Below are 23,896 nucleotides of genomic sequence, written 5' to 3'. Positions count from 1 at the left end.
TTGAGCTATGAAGAGAGGCTGAATAGATTAGGCTTGTACTCGTTAGAGTTTAGAAGAATGAGGGGAGATCTCATTGAGACGTATAAGATGATGAATGGGATGGATAGGATAGAGGTGGAGAGACTCTTCCCGCTCAGAAAGGATAGTAGGACTAGGGGGCATAGCCTCAAGATAAAGGGGGGGGGCGGTTTAGAACGGAGTTGAGGAGGAACTTCTTCACTCAAAGGGTGGTGAATCTCTGGAATTCTCTGCCCATTGAAGTGGTGGAGGCTGCCTCGCTAAATATTTTTAAGACGCGGGTTGGTGGGTTTTTGATGAGAGGGGGGATTAAGGGTTATGGGGAGAGGGCGGGAAAGTGGAACTGAGCCATGACAGATCAGCCATGATCTTATTGAATGGCGGGGCAGGCTCGAAGGGCTAGTTGGCCTACTCCTGCTCCTATTTCTTATGTTCACCAACTCCTGGGGAATTCCACTACAAGTGTTTCTCCATCCAGCCTTTGATCTCTGTAGCCCCTAGAGCAAAATCTAATTTCTTCTTGAAAGCACACAACATTTTGGCTTCAACTACCTTTTGTAGTAGTGAATTCTACACATTCACCACTCTCTGGGTGAAAAAAATTTCTCCTCAACCCAGTCCCTTTCCTCAAACTGTAATCCCCAGTTCTGGACCCCCCCCCCCACCATCGAGATCCCTTCTCACTCTTCTAAACTCCAACGGATATAATCCAAATCGACTTAGTCTCTCCTCACATGACAGACCTGCCATCCTAGGAATCACCCTGGTCAACCTTTGCTGTACTCCTGAAAGCAAGGACATCCTACCTCAGATAAAGACACCAAAACTACACACATTTCAGGTGTGGCCTCACCAATGCCTAATACAACTGCAGCAAAACATCTCTATTTCTATACTCAAACCCTCTCACTCTGAAGGCCAACATACCATTTTCCTTCGTTACTGCCTGCTATACCTACACGCTTACTTTCAGCAACTGATGCACAAGGACACCAAGTTCTTACTGAGTAGCACCTCTCTCAATTTTCACCCATTCAAATAATAACCTGTCTTCCTATTATTATTACCAAAGTGGACAACCTCACATTTATCCACATCATACTGCATCTGCCATGCATATGCTCACTCACTCAGCCAGTTCAAATCATGCTGAAGCATCTCTGCAGCCTCCTCACAGCTCACCCTCCCACCCAATGTTGTATCATCTGCAAACTTGGAGACAATACTTTTAGTTCCCTCTTCCAAATCATTAATATTACTTATTAATATTAATTATTAATATTAATCATTACTGTGTGCAGTTTTGGGCGCCGCACCTGCGCAAAGATATTTTGGCCTTGGAGGGAGTGCAGAGGAGGTTTACTAGGCTGATACCGGAGTTGAGGGGGTTGAGCTATGAGGAGAGGCTGAATAAACTGGGCTTGTACTCGTTGGAGTTTAGAAGAATGAGGGGAGATCTCATTGAGACGTATAAGATGATGAATGGGATGGATAGGATAGAGGTGGAAAGACTCTTCCTGCTCAAAAAAGACAGTAGGACTAGGGGGCACAGCCTCAAGATAAAGAGGGGGCGGTTTAGAACGGAGTTGAGGAGGATCTTCTTCACTCAAAGGGTGGTGAATCTCTGGAATTCTCTGCCCGTTGAAGTGGTGGAGGCTGCCTCGCTAAATATTTTTAAGACGCGGGTTGATGGGTTTTTGATAGGAGAGGGGATTAAGGGTTATGGGGAGAGGGCGGGAAAGTGGAACTGAGCCACGACAGATCAGCCATGATCTTATTGAATGGCGGGGCAGGCTCGAAGGGCTGGATGGCCTACTCCTGCTCCTATTTCTTATGTTCTTAATATACAATGTGAACAGTTGGGGTCCTAGCACAGATCCCTGTGGTACCCCACTAGTCACTGCCCGCCAATTGGAAAAAGATTCACTTACTCCAATTCTTTGCTTCCTGTCTGCTAACCTGCTTTCTAACCATCTCAAGACACTACCCGCAATCCCACTTGCTTTAACTTTACATAGCAGTCTGTTATGTGAGACCTTATCAAAAGCCTCCTGAAAATCTAAATAGATTACACCCACTGATTCTCCTTGGTCAACTCCTTAGTTACATCCTCAAATAACTTGTATAGATTCATCAAGTATGATTTCCCTTTTGTAAATCCATGCTGACTTTGTCTGATTATACCACTGTTTTCCAAATGCCGAGTTATGAAATCCTTGATAATAGACTCTAGCAACTTCCCCAGTACTGACATTAGGCTCACTGGTCTATAGTTCCTTGTTTTCTCTTTCTGAACAGCAAGTTACATTAGCTACCTCCAATCTGTAGGAACCAGTCTAGAGACCAAAGAAGTTTGGAAAATGACCCCCAATGGATCTCCTGACTCCAGAGCCATTTTCTTAAGTACTTTGGGATGAAGGTTATCAGGCCCTGGAGTTTCATCCATCTTCAATCCCATCAACTTCTCAAAAAACATTTCTCTCCTAATACTGATTTCCTTCAGCTCCTCACTAAAACTTGTTTCCCTCAGAACTGCTGGTATATTATTCATGTCTTTCTCCATAAAGTGGCGATGCCGACGTTGGACTAGATAAGCACAGTAAGAAGTCTCACAACACCAGGTTAAAGTCCAAGAGGTTCATTTGGCAGCACAAGCTTTCAGAGTCTCAAGCTCCTTCATCAGGTGAGTGAGGACTTGTGTTCACAAATGGGGCATATAAAGACGCAAACACGAAGTTTGACTCTGAAAGCTAGTGCTACCAAATAAACCTGTTGGACTTTAACTTGGAGTTGTGAGACTTCTTACTTTCTTCATGAAGACAGAAGCAAAGTACAAATTTAATTCCTCAGCCATTTCTTTGTTCCCCATTATGAATTCTCCTGTTGCTGACTCTTAGGGGCCTACATTTGTCTTTGTCAATCATCTTCTCTTTACATAACTATAGAAATTTTTGCAGTCAGTTTTTATGTTCCTTGTTAGCTTACTTTCATTGTCTATTTTCCCCTTCTTAATCAATCTCTTGGTTCTCCTTTGCTGAATTTCAGGTCTATCGCTTTTTCTTGCCAGTTTGTATGCTTCTTCTTTGAATCTAATACTATCTCCGAGTTCCCTTCTAAGCTATGGTTTGGCCACGGTTCTCTTACCTCTCTAGATCCAAACAGGAATAAACAACATTGATGTTCACCTATTAGTTCCTAAAATGCCTGCCATTGCCTCTCCACTGTCCTTCCTTTCAGTAATGTTTCCCAGTCCATCATAACCAATTCATGTCTCATACCATCATAGTTACCTTTATTGAGATTCAGAATCAACTACTTCACTATCCACCTTAACAAAGAACTCTATCATATTATGGTCATTCATCCCCAAGAATTCGCTCACAACGAGATTGCCACCTATTCCTTTCTCATTGCTTATTACATTCCTTTGCCATTTCCATGATTCAACAGATTGTTTTTACTCCTGTAATTTCAGCTTCAAAAGAAAATACAAAGTTGTACAAGAGAACTAAGGAACACTGGAGTGGGAATAGTCCATTTAGCTCCTCAAATCTGTTCCACCATTCAATGAGATCGTGACTGATGGACAACCAAACATCATACAGACTTTTGTCCCAAATCCTTTAATTCCTGTGGATAACAAAAATCCATAAATTTCAAATTTAGAATTTACAACTAATCTAGTATCAATTGTAATTTGAAAAATAGAGTTCCACATGTTGCATAATCTCACTTTTGACAAAATCTGGCACTAACTTTTCATCATGACCCTCAGGCCTAGACCTCCCAAGCAGCAGAAACAGTTCCTTTCTCTCTATCCACCCCATCTGTTCCCCTTAATATTCTGAATACTTCAATTAAATCACCCCCTTAACCATTTAAATTTCAGGGGATACATTCCTAATTTGTGTAATCTTTTCTCACAATTTAACCTTTGGGGGTCTTGGCATTACTCTAGTAAATATAAACTGTCTTCCTTCCAAGACCAATACATCCTTCTTAAAGTGTGATGTCCAGAACTAAAATTTTGCAGAATTCCTCATTACAAAGTACTATTATAAAATATATTGTGTTCAGCTAATAATGTTATATTCCCTACAACATTGGCGGTGAGAGACCGGGAGGCGGGGAGAGGTGTTGAGAGCCATTCTCAATGTTTTTCAGCCTTCACTACATCACGGTCTGAGAACGGTGGTGAGCAGTCAATTGTGAAAGTAATATTTCCTCTTACTGTTAATTACTACTAATTGCTGTTAATTGACACTTTGCTTTTTATTTCTCTTTACTGTTACCTTTTTAGTGATTTAATAAACCTTCTGAATTCACCATTTAAAGTATTCTTCCTTGCCACATGGTTATGTCTCTTGAAACTGGTGTGATTTATGGTGGGGGTGGGGATGGTTATTGCAAACAAGTGAACCCCATAAATTTGCGTTCAGATAAAATCAAAAATCTTATACAGTATCAGTTTATTTACCTTTATTGCTAGCTCTGTTCTACCACATTCATAAGCCTTGGCAGCAATTTCGGAATAGGAAATGCCGGGAGTGTCCCCAAGCTTGTTGTTGATTGCACGAGCAATACTGTCATCAGGCTCTTCCTTCTGCTGGACCTGTGGGTCACAGGAGATGGTAATCGTTTGGGGAAGAGTGAAGATAATACAGATTCCTGCCAATTATTTGCTCATTGAAAGACAGGGCAAGGAGATTAATAAAATTTTTTACAAATGTTGTATTTTCATGGCTGCGAAATATCTACTAAATAATTAAAACAAATGGTTTTGAACATTAGCACTGTGACAAATTAAAAATACAAACATGAAAATACTGGAAACACTCAGCAGGTCAGCACTTGTAGAGAGATAAAAAGAGTGACCTTTCATAAGAATATCACAGAATCAAACATTGGGTAGAATTTTATCTGTGGCGTGCCATTCCTGATGGAACAGGAAGAGGTAGTGCTTCCACTCTCTTGCTGGTTCCCAGGGGATTACAATTAAAAGTTAAAGTGCCAGCGGCATGCATTGGAGTCAAGTGCAATCACACAGCAGAGAAAACCCGCCATCAGCTCACAATGGAGTTGGTATATGCAGACTATAAAGGAGCCACCTGGACAAATAGGAAGGCCACAACTTTCCTGCCCAATTCCACTGCAATTAGCATAAGGTGCATTCAGAGCACAAAGACAAGTGTTTTTCAAATTTAAATTTCACTTGTAAATATTTCACACTACACTGGCTTCACTTCATTCACATGTGCGTCAAGATTTGTCGGGACTAGCTTAGTCAGAGAGATAAGTGCACTGGCACATCTCATGACTGGCACACCAGTGAGTTAGGGACATTTCTTTATTGTGGAAGAAGTGATGATGTGTTTTTGTGTTCACACTTTATTGGATGTTCATGTTAGTGTCCAAGTGTACGCACCACACGGTGGGATGTGGCTGAACTTGCAGGCTCAGCTGGCTCTTCCCTCTATGCATTGTAAAGGATATAATCTGAGATCTCACTCAGCCAGGATAACTGATATGCTGTAGGTGAACTAAAAGCCCTGTAAGGACACTGCCAACCAACACCACAAGACAGACACACATTTGGACAGTACTGATGCTACCCTTTTAGGCCCCTCATTTTCGTACACAAACACTGTCCCCACCATATCCAGGACACTAGGCCTCTTCCTCTCCTCCAAGCCTCTGACCCCACCTTCTGTCCTCCCTTGAATACCTCGTCTATCCTCCATGCCCTTGGCCCACCCCCTCTCTATTTACTCACCTTGCCCATCCCAAGCCTTCATGCAAGCTGCCATTCTCCTGCTCCCCTCCCCTGGCTCAACTACTGTTTTATGCTAAATCATCTAACTTCAGCCTGAGCAACAGTAGAGATATTTTAAAATGGTGTCAATGATTCAGTGCTGAAATAACCAGTTGTTTTTCACTAATCACTGGAACATATACGGATTTGGGAGCAGAGGAAAAGCAAGTACAATCCTGGCTCTCAGCTGTCAGAAAACTACTGATGCTCAAAGTCCAGGCTCATACAAAGATTCTGCACCCTTTCCTTCTCTGTGAACAGTATGCTTTATCTGTATAACACGCAAGAAACAATACACTGTATCCCAATGTATATGACAATAATAAATCACATCAAATCATACAGTAAAACGACCAGTGCAAAGTCTTAGAGAGCTGCTGTCAACTGCATAATCCCATTTCAAGAATTATATCAGTAGGCAGTAGATATCAATAATTTAAATTAAGTCTAAAGACAAAGCTAGAGTACTGAATACTAATTCTTGAGGGGTGAATAAAGATAAAACATTTACCTTATAGCAGGCCCAGTGAGCCAGAATCCGACTTGCTCCCTGAAATTCTGATATCTTCATGTACTTACAAATCTTTATTGCAAGAGGATAGAGTCTACGCAAAATTAATCTGAGGAAATGAGAACGATAAACAAGACTGAAACTGCTCCCTTGTTAATTACAGAAACATCATGCAATGGAATGAAATGTAGGACTATATCCATTAATTATTGTATGGCAGAATTTTGCTTAGCCTTATCCCTGCCAAAATGTTAGCTAAATCTAATATCCCAATTTAGGAGCCAACGCACCAACAGATTCTAAGAAAGCTGTGATCAAATCAGTCAACCACTATTTCAATACAGTAAAAAAAGCAGTAATACTTTTCATTGTATCTTTTTTAAGCAAATTATTATAAAAGCAATAGGCATACTGAGGACTTCACCAGTTACCTGTCAATGAGAACTTCAATAGTGAGCTGCTTGTATCTTAAATTGTGGGTTAAAGATAAACTTGAAAATAATCAAAATCCTCACTGGTTTTAATACACGAGTCCAACACAAGAGGCCCTGATCCAACATATCAAATACCATAAGCTAAGCACGTATTAAAACTTTACTGATGAGAAACAGAATAGTCAAATGATCATTTATACTGTTCCTTTATAAATTATTACCATTAAAATTTGCTGATAAGACAAACATGTTGTCAGAGCTTTCCAATGTGCACTCAAGGACAAATGCAAGAACGCCAAATTTCAAACCATAAATAACAATTTATGATTGGTTGAGATGTTGCCATGGAGAAAGCAATAAGGAGTTCCCCATGCTTTCAGGCAATTCAGAAAAGGTGCAAGGCTTGAACACGTTCCTTTTATTTGCAAAGAACAGGTCCTAATGTGCGTGTATATGCCACAAACATAAAGGAGCCACCTGATGAGTTCAATGGTATCTTAAATTGGATGTTAGTGTAACTAGTAGTGTAGTAAGTGTTTCCCAATCTAAGCAGATGTTTTGCTTTGGGCTTGGCTGTTAGTGAGATTCCAGCAGTGGTTTCAGTATAATTAATGGAAAAACGTCACTCAATTAAACTCACATAAGTTATCAATATTATCAACATCATTGATGTCTTGCTACATTTGCTAACATGAAGAAAAGACCAGGTAATTTCAAGGCTGAGATCTAATTTGTGAGTTTGGATGACAACTTTGGTCAATCTCTCACTTGGTGATACCAGTTAAACCAATCAACAAGCCTTTCAACTCTTCCTAGCATGCAGATTTTATTTTTAAGGATAGTTCCAGCATCCCTGAGTTCATCAAAACATAATTTTTGTTCAACTGAATGTATACTTCTTATTCATCCTTGCTCGCATTGGGTATGTTAACACTTCCTCCAACAATGATAAGGTTGGTTGCTCTGGAACATTTAGTTCTCCTGGACCACGAATACTGTTGTTGTGATCAACCTACAGAAGGCATGATGTCAGAAGCCCAGACTGGTCAAGTCTTCACTCCCAAAACAAGCTTATCACATGATCTATTAGCTCAGCAGCTAACACACAATATCACCCCCTGAAGGACATAACGATCAAATGATGGTCAAGATTTGGATAAGTGTTAGGTGCTGTGAATGGGAATGGAATCAGTAAGCCACGTTATTACAGTGGCAAGACTTTTTTATAACTGAGGAAGTTTGTATTTTTGACTATACCTATAAAAACTACTGTTCCGTTCTAAATAACCAAAAGGAATTCTAATAAGAAAGATAACTAATGAAGTTTAAGGATAATATGAATTATATTTACTGAAACATACAGCCAGAAATTAATGTATCCAACTAAGTAAATAATTCAAAACAAAAAAATTTTGTTGCAACACATCTCGTTCTAAAATAAAATCATATTACAATATTTATGCAACAAAATCACCCAAGTCAGAGGTCACAGACAAGGATACTGGGGATAACTGAGAGGGATTCCAATGGTATAGTCTCGAATGGCATTCAATACCCGTAGATCTCGGGCCATCTTCACAAATGTATCTGGTGGAAAGTTGCTGATGAAACACTTACCAAAAGAAGCTGCCTATATCCAAAGTAAACAACACCAACGTCAGTAAATGCTGTGCATGTGAATTTCATACATTTAATTCCTCCCCTTTACCTGATTAAGAAATAAATGTGACAGCAAATGATAGCTATCTACAAGTAAAATAATTACAAATGACCACATTAGCATCAGTTGTAAAACAAGATTGACAATGTCACACTACCAGATACCATGCACTGCCAATTACAAGCATTTCAATGCCAGTCATGTCATTATATTTTGTTAATGAAGAGAAACAATCATTTTATTTTCAGGTGGTAATAGGACTGCAAAAACAGGAGGAATGCAGAAACTTTAAAATACCAATATTAAAGAGCAGTAAATAATTATAATCTGTAACATTTAATTGTTGCTATGCAAAATCATTATAGATAGCTGTATAGAAAACAACTAATTCAGGGATATAAGTAGTAAACTGTGCTTTCCATTTGTTAACGCTGCAATGTTTTAAGTCCTATGTACTCTACAGCTCACTTAGCTACAGGCAAATATTAGATAAGTTAGTAATGGATTATATAGGGGCCAGATTTTGACACACAGAAAATTATTCTTGCTGTATAACAGGTTTTTGATGTGATATACAAAGCAACATGATTGGTAAATGACAATTTTCTAATTTTGAGGTAGGTTTCTGGTTAGCAGCTGTTCATTTAATGCAACTGTGATAAAGACTGGATGCTCTGAACTACTGACTATTGGTCTCTCACAGGATCTGCTGAGTGTAATCTCAACAATACAATCCTGCTTCTAAAGTTTCAAAAACATATTGCTCACACAGAGAAGAAACATTTTGCCACCACTCCTTGGATGAGCCTCAATTGAAGCTACTGTTCTGATAACATGATTATACTACCTTCTACAACAGGCCAATTAAACCTCAGAGGGTATTAGTATTTGGAATTCTCTTTCCCAGGGAACAGTGGAGGCTGGGTCATTAAATATATTGAAGGCTGATAAGGAGTTGAGGGTTAAGGGGGACATGAGGGAAAGTGGAGTTAAGGCCATAATCAGATTTACCATAATCGTTCTGAATGGCATTGGAGGCTGAGGGGCCAAAGGGCATACTCCTGCTCCTATTTTTTATTGGGTTAGGGGCAGAATGTGTATAATTGTTGAAGGTAACAGGGCAGGTGAAGAAAGTAGTTAATAAGTCAACTTTATAGAGGGAAAGAGTATAAAAGCAAAGAGATTTTGGTGAATCTTTATAAAACATTGGTTTGTCTTGAACTAGAACATTTTATCCAATTTTGGAAAAATGTGAAGGCGTTAGAAGGACTTAGAAATGATTAACAAGAACGTTGCAGGAATAAAAGACTTAAGCTACATGAATAGATTGGAGAAAAGGTTGAAAGGAGATTTAAGAAGGTGTTCAAAGTCATGAGAGGTCTTTACAGAGTAATTAGGAAGAAACTGTTCCCACTGGAACAGGGTCGAGAACCAGGCAACACCAATTTAAGAGGAAAAGCCAGAGGCAATATGAGGAAAAATCTCTTCACATAGTGAGTGGGCAAAATTTGGAATTCACTATCCAATTGTGATGGTGGCAGAGTCAATTATGGCTTTCAAAAGGAAACTAGGCAATTACATAAACAGAAAAGCTCTACAAGGCTAAGGGGAAAGCACTGGGAGAGAAATGGGACTAGCTGAGCTGTTCTTGCAGCCTCCTGTGGTGCAGCCATTCATTCAAAAATCTTGCATCAAAATTAATCAGAGAATAGCCGTACAAGAGCAGATTATAAATCATAACCTTTGATACAAAACACATGACAGTGATTAAAAATTTATTAGACACACCCTGAGGGCTAAACCAGAATAACATTTTACAAAGGACAAGAACGCCCTCTTGCTTTTACTTAGTGCTGTACCTCACATACAAAATATGGGTTCTTACCCTCAGCAGAGCTTTCTGCATCTCAGGTTCATACTCATTGCCTGCTGCCTCAATGCACTGCTGTACAGCCTCAAACAAGAGGTTTTGCTCCTTTATCTCACGTAAATACTCATCTGCCTTCTGGCTCTCTTTCTAAGAACACAAATTAAGGTTAAATTTAATGTAACAGACATACTGGAGTTGCATACTCTCCAAAATTACTTCACATGTTTTTCAGCAAGAAAGATGTAAATAAAAACACAATTCTTCTTTCCTTCAAAGATTAATCAAACTCCATTAATGCTAAGCTACTTTCCATAGGCCCGAGCTCTCACCATGTCCATGGGTTCAGGCTCTGTGATCAACTCTCAACTTGGAACCTCAGTCATTGCTGATCTTTACTTGGATTTCACATGTCAAACCATCTGGTGCAGCCTCACCTGAACCAAGTAGAGAGGCCACACAAAGTTCTGTGGGCTCAAAATGTTTGGATGTTTCTCAAAGGGTACACTGTTCCCAAGTCAGTTCAGCATCAACCACCTCCTGGGCCTCTGAATAGGAGAAATATGGAAGGAGCTGGGGAAATGGAGTTACAGGAGAAAGCACTCACACTAGGACAGACAGACCTTCCTCTTGTGTTGTATGTTCCATAATACTATGAAAACATTCTATTGAGTCCAGAATGCTTTAGAAATCATAAAATCTTTACAGCACAGAAGGAGGCCATTTGGCCCATTGAGTCTGCAGTGACCACAATCCCACCCAGGCCCTATTCCCATAACCCTGCATATTTACCCTGCTAATCCCCCTGACACTAAGATCAATTTAGCATAGCCAATCAACCTAACCAGCACATCTTTGGACTGTGGGAGAAACTGCAGCACTCGGAGGAAACCCATGCAGACACAGGGAAAATGTGCAAAGTCCACTCAGACAGTGATCCAAGGCTGGAGGCTGGAATTGAACCCAAGTCCCTGGCACTGTGAAACAGCAGTGCTAACCACTGTGTCACCGTGCCGCCCAATGTTGGTGCTGACCTGAGTTTTAAGGTGGCTGCATTGATTTTCTGAGCAACAGCACCCAGGAGATTCATGTCCTATTCTGGCAATAGCGAGAGCTGATAACCCTGCTCAACACATATGCCCACCGAGGGATTTTGAGATTGGGGTCTAGGCAGCTGAAAGCGAGTGGTGGTGAGGACGGATATTGGGTGGAGGTAGGGAAGAATGAGGCCATGAAGGTTTTAAATAAAAGTGAAAGTTTAAAATGTGAAGTGTTGTGGTGATAATGTTCGTTATCAATAACAGGATAATGGATGAGCCAGGCTTGTGTAGCTAGGATAGGGACAGGAGTGTTCTGGATGAGTTGAAGTTGAGAGAAAGTGGAGGATAAACATACATCTGGTGAATATTCACCGTCTCCCTTTAATTCAGATCTATCCAAATAGAATAGTTGTGATTAAAAAGCAATAACAAAATTACAGGAAAGTTGCAGCAAAACATACCTCATATTCTTTATGAGCTTCCAGCAGAAGTGCACCAGGAGCCATTGAGGCAATTTTGAAAATGTCTTGACAAGCAGCTGAAAGCAGCACAGTAAAATGAAACAATGAACAAGAAGCTACGGAATTATATATTTCACTGCCACCAAACCATATTTAAAGATAAGATAGCAATTCTAATTAAGACAGGTACACAATATTGGGATCATTGATCACTGGTTCATCCTAGCTATGACTGTAGCACTACGTTCTGTTCCCTCACCTTTCCTTCCCTATGAACAGTACTCTGTATTGCATGCAAGAAACAATACTTTTCACTGTATACTAATACACGTGAAAATAATAAATCAAATCAAAGTGCAAGATAGAAAATGCTACTCTGATATGATTCAAATAATATTGGGTGGGGTTGGGGGGATGCTCCCAGCCCGCTGAGCTGCTCTAGCACAGAGCTGTATAAAATTATTAAAATGAGGATTAGCGTCTCATGAGCAGACCCGTGACTGAAGTCTCCAGGCCTGCTAGCCTTTCCAACCACCCCCTAACAGGAGTGTTTCATTTCAATAGTTCCCCACTAGTAGGGAGCTGGCAGCCTGACCACTCTGGAGTGAAGGGGGGCCTCAAAGGGGCGGTGGGGCACTAAATTCCACTACTGAGTCTGAACAATTTTTTCCCCACAAAATCCATAGTGCACCACAATCTGTCCAGTCGCCATCAATTCAATCCAACACTAATTAGTAACAGTAATAACACTAATTCATCACTATTCCAGCATCTGGCCAGTGAGAGCCAAGTCTCCCTTGACTCAATATCAGTGCCCGTTCCTCCAGCTCTGCAGCCCAAGTGGGCATCACACTCAACTGACTGGGGCACTGCTTACCAAACGTGGCCATTCAGATATTTCTACCAAGTCATCTTCACTAAGGCTGTTTCGTGGATGGGGAGTAGGTTCCTTACACAGGGAAAAATCAAATGGTACATGAACGTGGACTGTAATTGGCTAAATACTAGTCCCTAACGTAGGGAAGGTCAAATGATGCCCAAGTGTAGGCTGTGATTGGCTAGCAGTCAGTTCTGGTTATCTGCAATGTCAGGTGGTACCCGAACAGAGACTGTGATTGGTTGGTAACCGTTCCTGGCTGCTGTCGTTGACGTGCTCCTAGAAAGCTTGACATGGCCATTAGGAGATTGAGGCCAACTCCAGGGGCTTGGCGATCCTAGAAATTGGACTTGCTGCAAATTAAGGCATGGGCAGCAGAGCTTTGAATAACCTCAAGTTTATGGAAGGTGGAAGTGGGAGCCAGAAGTGCACTGAAAAGGCAAGTTTGCACATATTGAAGGCATGGACGAGAGGCACAATGAAATGCTGAGCATAGACAAGAGACAATTTCCACGTAGAGAAAGAGACATTGCAGTCTTGCCTGGCACTTCCTAACATCAGTTACAGAGCACACTGATAGATTCATTCTAAGAAAAACAAATGTAGTTGATAAACATTAGAAATTAGACATCATTTTAACTGGGTTTAATTTAATGTTTCTGTAGAAGGTAAGGTAAAGTCTATAGGTAGATTTATGCTGGACAAAGGTGTTTGTGGGGATTGGTTAAGTTCCAACTGCATGTTTATTGTGCCTAGAGGGGGTTACGGCGTGAAGAGCAAATAAAAGTATGTCATCGCTTAACCATGGAGGGCACTTTCCAGAGATTAGGGATTTCCTTTGTTCTCACTGAATTTATTGGCAGTTGGGACACAGGACACTGGGAAATGAACACCTCTCAATTCTGTCAGATGAAGTTGGACAGGACAAGAGGGTTGCAAAGATGCAGGCTTCCTAAGGAACAAGTTACAGTCCAGATAACCAGGACATTGGAATAGAAAGAATGTCTAACATAACTGGAGTTAAAAAAGAACAGAGACCAAGATATTTAACAGAAGAATTCAAGAAAGAGTAAACAAAGTATTCTGAGTTAAAGAGACAATTCTAGTAACCAGATTAAAAGTGGGACAGCGGACTGCAGAGGCAAATTAAATGTTTGATGCCATTTTACTTGAGTCTGGGAATCTAAAGTTAAAGAAATTATGAACATTTTGTACAGCAGTCAAAATGAAGAAATCTTGAAGGGTTGCATAAATCCTGGCCTAGATTTGGAGTTAAAAATAGAGGGGAAACTTTGTTTAAAAGAATCATTTGTAAAATCTGGACTGGATTTTGGAACCCAAACCAATGAGGGAAAGTATTATCATGAGAGAAGGTTTTAAAGTGTGTTTTTGTAAACACTCATGTCGCAATCATCTGGAGGATACTAAGGAAAAACCACAGACACTGACTGGGGTTCAGAGCAGAGTGTGTGTATTTGACCACAATCATCATCTGTACTTAAAAAGAACTTTGTGTGTTAATGAGACCATTGTAGCTCAAGATGTGCTTTGTAATTCATGTTAATCCTAAAACCCATGTGCAATTGTGAATCTAAAGGGGGAGTAAACAAGTATTATATTATAATCCTTTTTTTCATGTTTACTAGATGTTTTTTCTTGTTGTTAAACTAATTAACAGCCTTGTGACTCTGTTCTTCCATGCTTTACAAAAAAAAGTAAAGATTTTGGTCTTTGAATCGAGTTCCATTCTGGAATTTTCCTGTTTGGTTATAACATCAACTGGGATCGTAACAGCATGGCGTACCAAGAATAATTCAGAAGTTCACAAGATAGAGATTTGTATTTCATTTTTATTCAAAAGCTACATGTTTACACATATTGCTTGTAAAATTAAATTATAAATATTTAATACCATCATCCTTTATTGAATAAGCACAGCACTTACGTGGGACCTCATGTAGAAATTCATGGCTGGAAGAACTAATGATTCGAACACCATCGACCTCCTGCACTAAATGGACATCTTCATCTTGATAAAATCTGAACTTCAGTTAAAGATTTAAATGTTCACAACATCTGAAGATTATATAATGAACACAAAGGAATAAACAGCCAACCACATGCAATTACCTACTTTTCAGTAAGCCAGCCACAGGTCACTTTACTTGACAGCAAAACAGAGCAAATTCGTACTCATTAAGAACAAAAATAAGAACATGAGAAATAGAAGGAGTAGACCATACAGACCAGTGAGTCTGCTCTGCCATTCAATATGATCATGGCTGATCTTCTGCTTCAACTCCAGTTTCCAACCTGCTCCCCAAACCCCTTGATTCCTCAACATAAGAACATAAGAAATAGGAGCAGGAGTAGGCCATCCAGCCCCTCGAGCCTGCCCCGCCATTCAATAAGATCATGGCTGATCTGTCGCTGCTCAGTTCCACTTTCCCGCCCTCTCCCCATAACCCTTAATCCCCTCTCCTATCAAAAACCCATCAACCCGCAACTTAAAAATATTTAGCGAGGTAGCCTCCACCACTTCAACGGGCAGAGAATTCCAGAGATTCACCACCCTTTGAGTGAAGAAGTTCCTCCTCAACTCCGTTCTAAACCGCCCCCCTTTTATCTTGAGGCTGTGCCCCCTAGTCCTATTGTCTTTTTTGAGCGGGAAGAGTCTTTCCACCTCTATCCTATCCATCCCATTCATCATCTTATACATCTCAATGAGATCTCCTCTCATTCTTCTAAACTCTAACGAGTACAAGCCCAGTTTATTCAGCCTCTCCTCATAGCTCAACCCCCTCAACTCCGGTATCAGCCTAGTAAACCTCCTCTGCACTCCCTCCAAGGCCAAAATATCTTTGCGCAGGTGCGGCGCCCAAAAATGCACACAGTACTCCAGTTGCGGCCTCACCATCTGAACATCTGAACACAAGAAATAGGCCATCTAGCCCTTCGAGCCTGCCCCGCCATTCAATAAGATCATGGCTGATCTGAAATGGATCAGTTCCACTTTCCTGCTTTCTCCCCATAACCCTTAATTCCTTTGCCTATTAGAAAAATATCTACCCATGACTTAAATATATTCAATGAGGTAGCCTCCACCACTTCAACGGGCAGGGAATTCCTCAAGAGACGACAAATCTGTCCACCTCAACCTTGAATAAACTCAATAATAGATATGTAGGATAACCCAGAGAACATTTTTCTATTCCAACCTCCCCACCCCACCCCTCAGTTCATGATTTTGTACCTTTTTAAGTTTATTTATTAGTGTCACAAGTAGGCTTACATTAACACTGCAATAAATTACTGTGAAAATCTCCAAGTCGCCACATTCTAGGGGGGACACAGAGGGAGAATTTAGCATAGCCAATGCACCTAACCAGCACATTTTTCAGACTATGGGAGGAAACCGAAGACACGGGGAGAATGTGCAGACTTCACACAGACAGTGGCCCAAGCTGGGTATCGAACCGGGGTCCCAAGCGCTGTGAGGCAGCAGTGCTAACCACTGTGTCACCATCTCGTTTTCAAGCTCTTGCGATCAAAATAAATCATAAACATTCTGCAATGGCATCTATGTACATTTTGCTTGCTGATTTTTTTTTCCTGTCCTAGCACAACAGTATATTTCTTACATTTTTTGCATGGAGACAGGAATTCACTGTGATCTGAATCAATGTTGTTCCAGAGGTGAAAACCCCTTGCCAGTTGTTCCTTGATTCTTTTTAATCTCCTTCTCTCCCTCAAATCCTAAAAAGATTTCACTCAAAGCCAAGAACTAGCAAAACTCTAGTTTTGAAAGCACATGTGACTTTTGAGAGGCTGGGTTCAAGATAGAGTGGGATGATTATAGCCTGTGTGTTTTTTGGACTCTAGTACTAACCTGATTGTCTTGTTGGTCCTGTATGCCCCTGTGGTCTGGCAGTAGGAGAGGCATTCAGTAACTACAGGAATCAATGGCAGCCATTGCATAAGGATACTTGATTGTCTCCTCTGACTTTCCTGCTATCAAAAGTAGTTTATCCCAAACACCAACTACAGAAGGATTGTTGCTTTTGGGTCTATTACACCTGAATTGGAAACAGAAAAGTTACCAAAGCTAACATTCTTCTACTGTTCTTTTGCATAAACAAACATTGTTAAATGAGAGGTTTGCAGAATGGTTTAATAATCACAGGTTTACTGTAGGCAGCTCACACTGGCTAGAGTAGACAGTTTTACTGATGGGGGTTAATTGCAAAACACTGCATATCACATTATGAGTAAATATATTAATAGGTCAAAATCAATCAAATTAGAACATTTAGGATCCAGGATTTAGACAGAAAAATTAGAGAAAAATTAACCAGCGTGTCTTTCGGACTGTGGGAATCGAATCTGCTAATGGATAGCTTTTCCCAGTCCTGTTTAATTGTATGCTCCCACATCTAATCTGAAGTCATGTCAGAAATGAACAAAAAATGGTCTTCAAAAAGGGTTGTAATGCCTGGGGCAGAAAAGGTTGACTTTCCCCCTGCAATTCCTTTCCCTAAACATGAGAAATAGGAGCAGGAATAGGCATTCAGCCCCAAAGCTGATCCACCACTCAGTAAGATTATGGCTGATCTACTTGTGGCCTGAAGTCCACTTTCCTACTTAGAATCATAGAAACCCTACAGTATAGAAAGAGGCATTTGGCCTATTGAGTCTGCACTGACCACAATCCCACCCAGGCCCTACCCCCATATCCCTACATATTTACCCACTAATCCTTCTAACCTACGCCTCTCAGGACACTAAGGGACAATTTTAGCATGGTCAATCAACCTAACCCGCACATCTTTGGACTGTGGGCAGAAACTGGAGCACTCAGAGGAAACCCACGCAGACACGAGGAGAATGGGCAAACTCCACACAGACAGTGACCCAAGTCGGGAATCGAACCTAGGTGTCTACAGCTGTGAAGCAGCAGTGCTAACCAACGTGCTACCGTGCTGCCTAAAATCCCCAACTCCCTTGTAGGTCAAATATCTGTCACTCTCAGCCTTGAATATGTTAAAGGACCCTGCCTCCACCGCTCTCTGGGGAAGAAAATTCCAAAGATTAGTGATCAAAGAAAAGAAATTCCTCCCCATTTCCATATTAAGTGGGATGTATCTTATTTTCAAACCATATCACCTACTTCTAGACTCCCCCTCTTGGTATTCAACCTGTCAAGTCCCTCAAAAACTCTCTTCACTTTTGACTGATGCTTTTAGATTTTAGATAGCAACTTCTACCTGTTGGGGAACTGAACACTGACCTTCCACATGATAGGTGGGAAATGAACCAATTTATTAAAAAGGAGCTGGTTCAGTGGGTGGTAAGGTGGCACAATGATTAGCATTGCTGCCTCATAGTGCAGGGACCCAAGTTCAATTCTAACCTCGGGTCACAAGAACATAAGAAATAGGAGCAGGAGTAGGCCATCTAACCCTTCTAGCCTGCCCTGCCATTCAATAGGATCATGGCTGATCTGAAGTGGATCAGTTCCACTTTCCCGCCCCCTCCCCAACACCGTGTGGTGTTGCATGGGTTTCCTCCAGTTCTCTCCTACACTCCAAAGATGTGTGGGTTAGGTTGATTGGCCATTCTAAATTCCCTTAATGTCAAGGGGATTTGCAGGGTAAATACGTGGGGTTACGGGAAAAGGACCTGGGTGGGATTGTTGGGCCAAATGGTCTCCTTCTACACTGTAAGGATTCTATGATTCAGTGATAGGAAATTTTCTGTTCGAGTCTTATACCGGCTCAAACTAGGCTGACACTGGTGCAGTACAGGAAGAGCACCAAATCATCGGAGCTGTGGTCCTTTGGAAACAACATTAAACTGAAGTTTTATTTTCAAGGAGGTGGGATGGTACATAACTAGAATTGGAAGGATTCTGGAGATGTGGAGCATTAATTCTCTTCCAACAGACTGTCAGAGATGAGTAGGACATAAGCTTTGTCAGAAGGAAAGTATCTCAGTACAGATGTGCCATTAGGCAGAGGATGTTGAGCAGATTTAACTACTTCTGTACAGCAAGGGGCAGTTCAGGCTGTTAATTACATTATCTAACCCAGAGGATGGAGGCCACAGAACCTGTCCCAAAATATGCAACTAAAACTCAAATTCATTAGATCAATTAATCACATCTATTCCTTACCAGACAAACTGCTTTGGTGGTGTCTGAAGTTTTGTGTCAACCACACACAATGTATCCTAGAAACAAAGCAACAGAAATTTTAAATATTTACTTTTGGTATAGAAAATAAATTGAGTGTTTTTCTTCTTCCATCAATAAAACATAAAAACAGGAGTAAGAGGGCCATTTGGCCTATTGAGCCTGCTCAGCCATTCAATAAGGTTATTACTGATCTGTTTGTGTCGAGTTCCACGTTCCCCATTTACCCCCTGATAACTTCTGACTCTCTTGGCTAACAAGAATCCATCTAATTCCGCCTTAAAAACATCCAGTGACCCTCCTCCACTGCTTTCTGAGGCAAAGGGTTACAAAGTTGCACAACCCTCAACACTATGTTCAAGAACCGTAGGGAGGAAAGATAGTTTGGAGATGCGGCAATAGTTTGAAAAAGCAGAATAGTCAAATAGTTGAAGTAGGGACAAACGGTTCATGTGCATCAATCTTTGAAGGTGGCAGGGCAGATTGAGGGAGCAATTAGAAAAACAGTACAAGATCTTGGGTGAAATATTGAGTAGAAAAGGGGAGAAGTTGTACTTCACTTGTATAAAGTTCTAATTAGACTACCATAACGTATAATATCTTGCTCCAGTCACCTCACTTTAGGAAGGCTATGAGGGTCCTTGTGCAGATGCAAAGAAGATGAACCAGAATAGTTCCAGGGATGGCAGGTTTTAGCTACAACATTAGGTTGAAGAAGCAGGAGTTGTGCTCCTTTCAGTAAAATCGATTGAGGGGAGATTTGATAGAGGTGTGCAAGATTATGACTTGTTTAGATAAGACGGACAAGAAAAGTTTAGCCTCAACAGTACTCTTTGTCTAACCCCTTGCCACTTTACTCCACTTGTCCATTTCCTCGCATTGAAGCATCATATCTCTCAAAAACATGAAATGCATCCTTCCAAAATAGTTTTCCATGTCAGAAATACAGCATATTTTAGATTTGCATTTTAACTGTAAGTGGTATATCAGATTACATAATTGCCATGATATGCTAATTCGATCATGAAGTCACTACTGGCAATTACTACACCCAAGATACATAACAGCACAGAAAGGCCATTTGGCCCACTTAGTCCACCCCAGCTCTCCATCCCATTACCCCACTCTATCCAGATACTCCTGCATATTTACCTTCAAGCGTCCAACCAATCTTTTTTATGAAATCATTCAATATCCATCACTGTTGTTGGCAGCGAGTTCCAGGTTACTGACACTCAGTAGATTTCCTCACAACCCCCTGCATTCCATCAGGCTTGAACAACTAACTAATAGGAGCAACTTTTCCTTGTGCATCTTATTAATTCCTCAGGTCAGGTTTCCAGAAGACTAACACCCACTTTAGTCACACCTTTCCTTTTTAAATACTGGTAGAAAGTCTTACTATCTGTTTTTAAATGTCTAGCTTTGTGGTAATTTATTCCTTTAAGGGCAAGACAGCAGAGTAAGGGTCACATAACCAATCGGTACTCAGTGTGAATCTACGGCTATAATTCAATTTTCCTTCTCTCGCCCTGCAGTATAAATATCTCCACTTTCCATGCCTTTTAGATTTGACAAAGGGTCATCTGGCCTCAAAACGTCAGCTCTTTTCTCCCCTTACAGATGCTGCCAGACCTATTGAGATCTTCCAGTGTTTTCTCTTTTGATTTCAGATTCCAGCATCTGCAGTAATTTGCTTTTATGCAGTGAATCACCTCGTGATGAGAAAGACTTCTTAGGCAAAGAGGCATCTTGGGAATTGGCTACAGTCATGAGGCTGCTGTACCATTCTTAATGATAAATATCTTTTGTTTTTACTAATGGAGTCTCTGAAAGTGCATCTTTACAAGCTTGCTTTCTCTCGTGCTCTAATTTCTTCCTCCTTATTGCTTTTTTTTAAAAAAAAAGTTCTGTCCACTCAGCTGACCCACAACTAAACTTCAGGAATTGTACACTTTTTCTTTCAATTTGATACAATCTTTATCTTCTTTAATATGATAACCCCCATGAGATCCATGGGGAATCAATAATTAATCTCCCTGTGGGGCTCATTGGGTATGAATTCCCCTGGTAACAGGGAATGGCTTGCTCAGTTAGAATTCATCACTTAAGCTTTTTATAAGGCAGACCCAAGACTGGGCCTGCAGAACTAATTGTCCCAGGCAGGAACTAGAGTGTGTATACCATGGTAGTGGTTTTAGTTTATTTACAGAATGCAAAATGCAAATATGTTCCTTTCCAGTCAGGCTTCCTGAGTTATTACACTTGGTTAGCAACAAATGAGGCCTCCCTTCTCCTAGAATCTTTCTTTCCCTCTGGATTGTACATTTGCTGAAATTGTAAAATATCTTCTTAAATGTCTTCTACAGTTCTCAACTCACCAACACTTAGCCTAGTTTACCAGTTCACTTTAGCCAGTTCTGTCTTCATACCCTGACAATTTAAGGGAATGAAAGCCTTTACTTAAGTTAAAACACTTGTGCTACAATTGCCTTTACTTAAGTAAAAACACTAGTGCTAGACCTACTTCTCTCTCCCTCAAACTGAATGCAAAATTCAATCATATTATGATCACTGCTACCTCGGAGCATCTTTACTATGAAGTCATAAATTAATCCTGTTTGTGTGCACATTATCAGATCTGGAAATAGCTTGATCTCTGGCTGGTATTAGAAAGTGCTGCTCTAAGAAACTATTCTGAAAATCCTCAATGAACTCATCTTCCAGATTACCTTTGTTAGTCAGACTGATCCAATCTATATGTAGACCATCACCATACCATTCTCACATTATTTCTTCTTGTACACTTTGTCCTACATTGTATTTATTGTTTGGGGATTTATAGGACTCCCACAAGTGAACTCTTACTGTTACTATTTTTTATCTCTATCCAAAGTGATTCTACATCTTGATCTTTAGAAAGTAGGTCATCCCTCATTGTTGTACTGTCATCTTTAATTAACAGAGCATTCTTGTTTTCAAGGCCCTTCATAGCCTCACCCTCTCTACTGCTGTAACCTCCACCAGCCTTCCAACCGTCTGAGGTAGAACATAGAACATAGAACATTACAGCGCGGAACAGGCCCTTCGGCCCACAATGTTGCGCCGACCAGTCTTATTTTTAAAAAAAAACATTGACCCACTAATCTAAACCACTCCTTTTTCGTCCATAAACCTATCCACCAATCTCTTAAACGCCCCCAAACTAGGCGCATTTACAACTGCAGCAGGCAGGGCATTCCAGTCCCTCACCACCCTCTGGGTAAAGAACCTGCCCCTGACATCCGTCCTATAACTACCCCCCTCTGCATTCCTTCAATTCTGATTCCATATGCATCCTGATTTTAATTGCCCCATCACTAACAGCTTTGTCTTAAGTTGCCTAAGACCTAAACTCTGGGATTTTCACTGTCTCTCTCTTTGATCATATTTTTCATCATCTGTCCTACTTTCTTACATCGCTCAGTGTCCACATTTGTTTGGTGACACTCCTCAGAAGCACATCAAGATGTTTGTACTATTTTGAAAGGTGCTACATAAATGAAAATTGTTGCTGTGAAATAACGCTAGAATTATATAATCAACAAATTGATTAATTAATTTCATCACAATAACTAACAAAAAAACCCCACATTTTTATGTTTAGACTGTTCACTTACCTTCAAGGATGAAGAACCCATCCAAATGTGACCAGTGTCTGTAAATAGAGCAAGCCTTTTATAATTGAATGAAATAGCAATTTGGGTAAAGGCACAGGCTTGCTGTTCAAGGCCAGGGGGAATCTACAAGAGAAAAGATGATGTAAATTAATTAATTTAAAATCCAATCATTATTTTTCTCCTTAATCCCTAAGAGTGCAGAGGCCCCATACCTCTGCTCTTCTTTTTATTATTTGTGATCCAGACAAGTGGTGCAGGTTGGTTTTACTGTTTGATTTTCCAAGACTTTAAAGCACATCTTTCAGCAATAGTGTCACCATTAAGATTGGAAAGTTACTGAATGTCCCTTTGTGGGAGGTTTTGTGTTTTACCAATTCATGGCTAAATACAAGTGTGCTTTGCCACCAGGCCTGCTCAGGAGCATGCGAACATTACATTCTCTAAATTAACACTTGCAATTAGTAGACTGGACCAAAACACTTAAGGATCAGTTTGGATCAATTTAGAAGGATGTTGGAAACAAAATATTTGTCATTATTCCTTCTGTTAATAACCATGTAGTGGGCCTTTGGTAGCATTCTTTCCTCGGCGTCAGAAGGCCATAAGTTCAAGTTCCATTCCAGGTCCTTTAGTGCAAAATCGAGGCTGATGCTTCACAGTGAGCTAGTGCTGCAAATGTTTGAGATATTGCCTTTCAGATAACATATTAAGCTCTCTCAGGTGGACCTAAAAATCCCCATGGTATTATCTGAAGAGCAGGGGAGTTCCCTCAGTGACGTGATCCATATTAACCATATTATTCAATTCTTACATTGATTAATGGGACCTTGCTGTGTGCAAACTAGTTGTCACAGTTCTTGCATTAGTGATTACAGTTCAAAAGTACTTCATTGACTAGAATGTATTTTGGGATGTCCCTGGGTGATGAAAGGTGCTACATAAAATAAAGTCTCTGGAGAAGAAAGGAAATGAATAAACTTACATTATATAATACTCATAGCTTTAGAATATTCCAAAGTTCTCTATTGTTGATTGATTATTTCTAACTATCTTCACTGCTGCTTTGTAAGCTATTTTTCTATTGCAAATGTTTTAAAAAAGTACACTTGACTTACAAATCAGGAATGATATTTACTACAAAGTACTCTCCCAGGTATACATTCATTTTTCTTCTTCTTCATAGCATCCTATATGGAATTGCGATCTGATTCACACCTCAGTTAGTGGCATGCTGAGGTTACCGCGTAGTGGGCGCAATACCATTTGATAACATTCTTACCTCTGTTCAGGTTAACGGCCGTATCAATATCTGTAGCTCATCTGATACCTGGTAATGTGATTCAAGTTCAAATCTCCTATTCGATTGT

The 23,896-nt window shown here is 40.4% G+C and overlaps 1 protein-coding gene across 1 annotated transcript in view; it reads right to left on the bottom strand.

Annotated features, from left to right (window-relative positions):
* Positions 1–23,896, bottom strand: part of vps16 (VPS16 core subunit of CORVET and HOPS complexes) — a 59,465-nt gene that overhangs the window by 23,319 nt on the left and 12,250 nt on the right. Inside the window, exons 7-16 of the mRNA XM_080198466.1 lie at positions 22,530–22,652; positions 18,853–18,908; positions 16,667–16,756; positions 14,626–14,720; positions 11,804–11,880; positions 10,321–10,452; positions 8,278–8,405; positions 6,773–6,808; positions 6,342–6,450; positions 4,496–4,630 (exon numbers count right to left, since the gene is read on the bottom strand). Coding sequence (XP_080054592.1) covers positions 4,496–4,630; positions 6,342–6,450; positions 6,773–6,808; positions 8,278–8,405; positions 10,321–10,452; positions 11,804–11,880; positions 14,626–14,720; positions 16,667–16,756; positions 18,853–18,908; positions 22,530–22,652 — 981 coding nt within the window. The remainder of the gene's footprint in view (positions 1–4,495; positions 4,631–6,341; positions 6,451–6,772; positions 6,809–8,277; positions 8,406–10,320; positions 10,453–11,803; positions 11,881–14,625; positions 14,721–16,666; positions 16,757–18,852; positions 18,909–22,529; positions 22,653–23,896) is intronic.

Source organism: Carcharhinus amblyrhynchos, chromosome 11 (genome assembly GCF_965287045.1).
Source record: "Carcharhinus amblyrhynchos chromosome 11, sCarAmb.v2.hapA, whole genome shotgun sequence".
Taxonomy (NCBI): Eukaryota; Metazoa; Chordata; class Chondrichthyes; order Carcharhiniformes; family Carcharhinidae; genus Carcharhinus; species Carcharhinus amblyrhynchos.
This window is presented reverse-complemented; position numbering and strand designations above follow the sequence as displayed.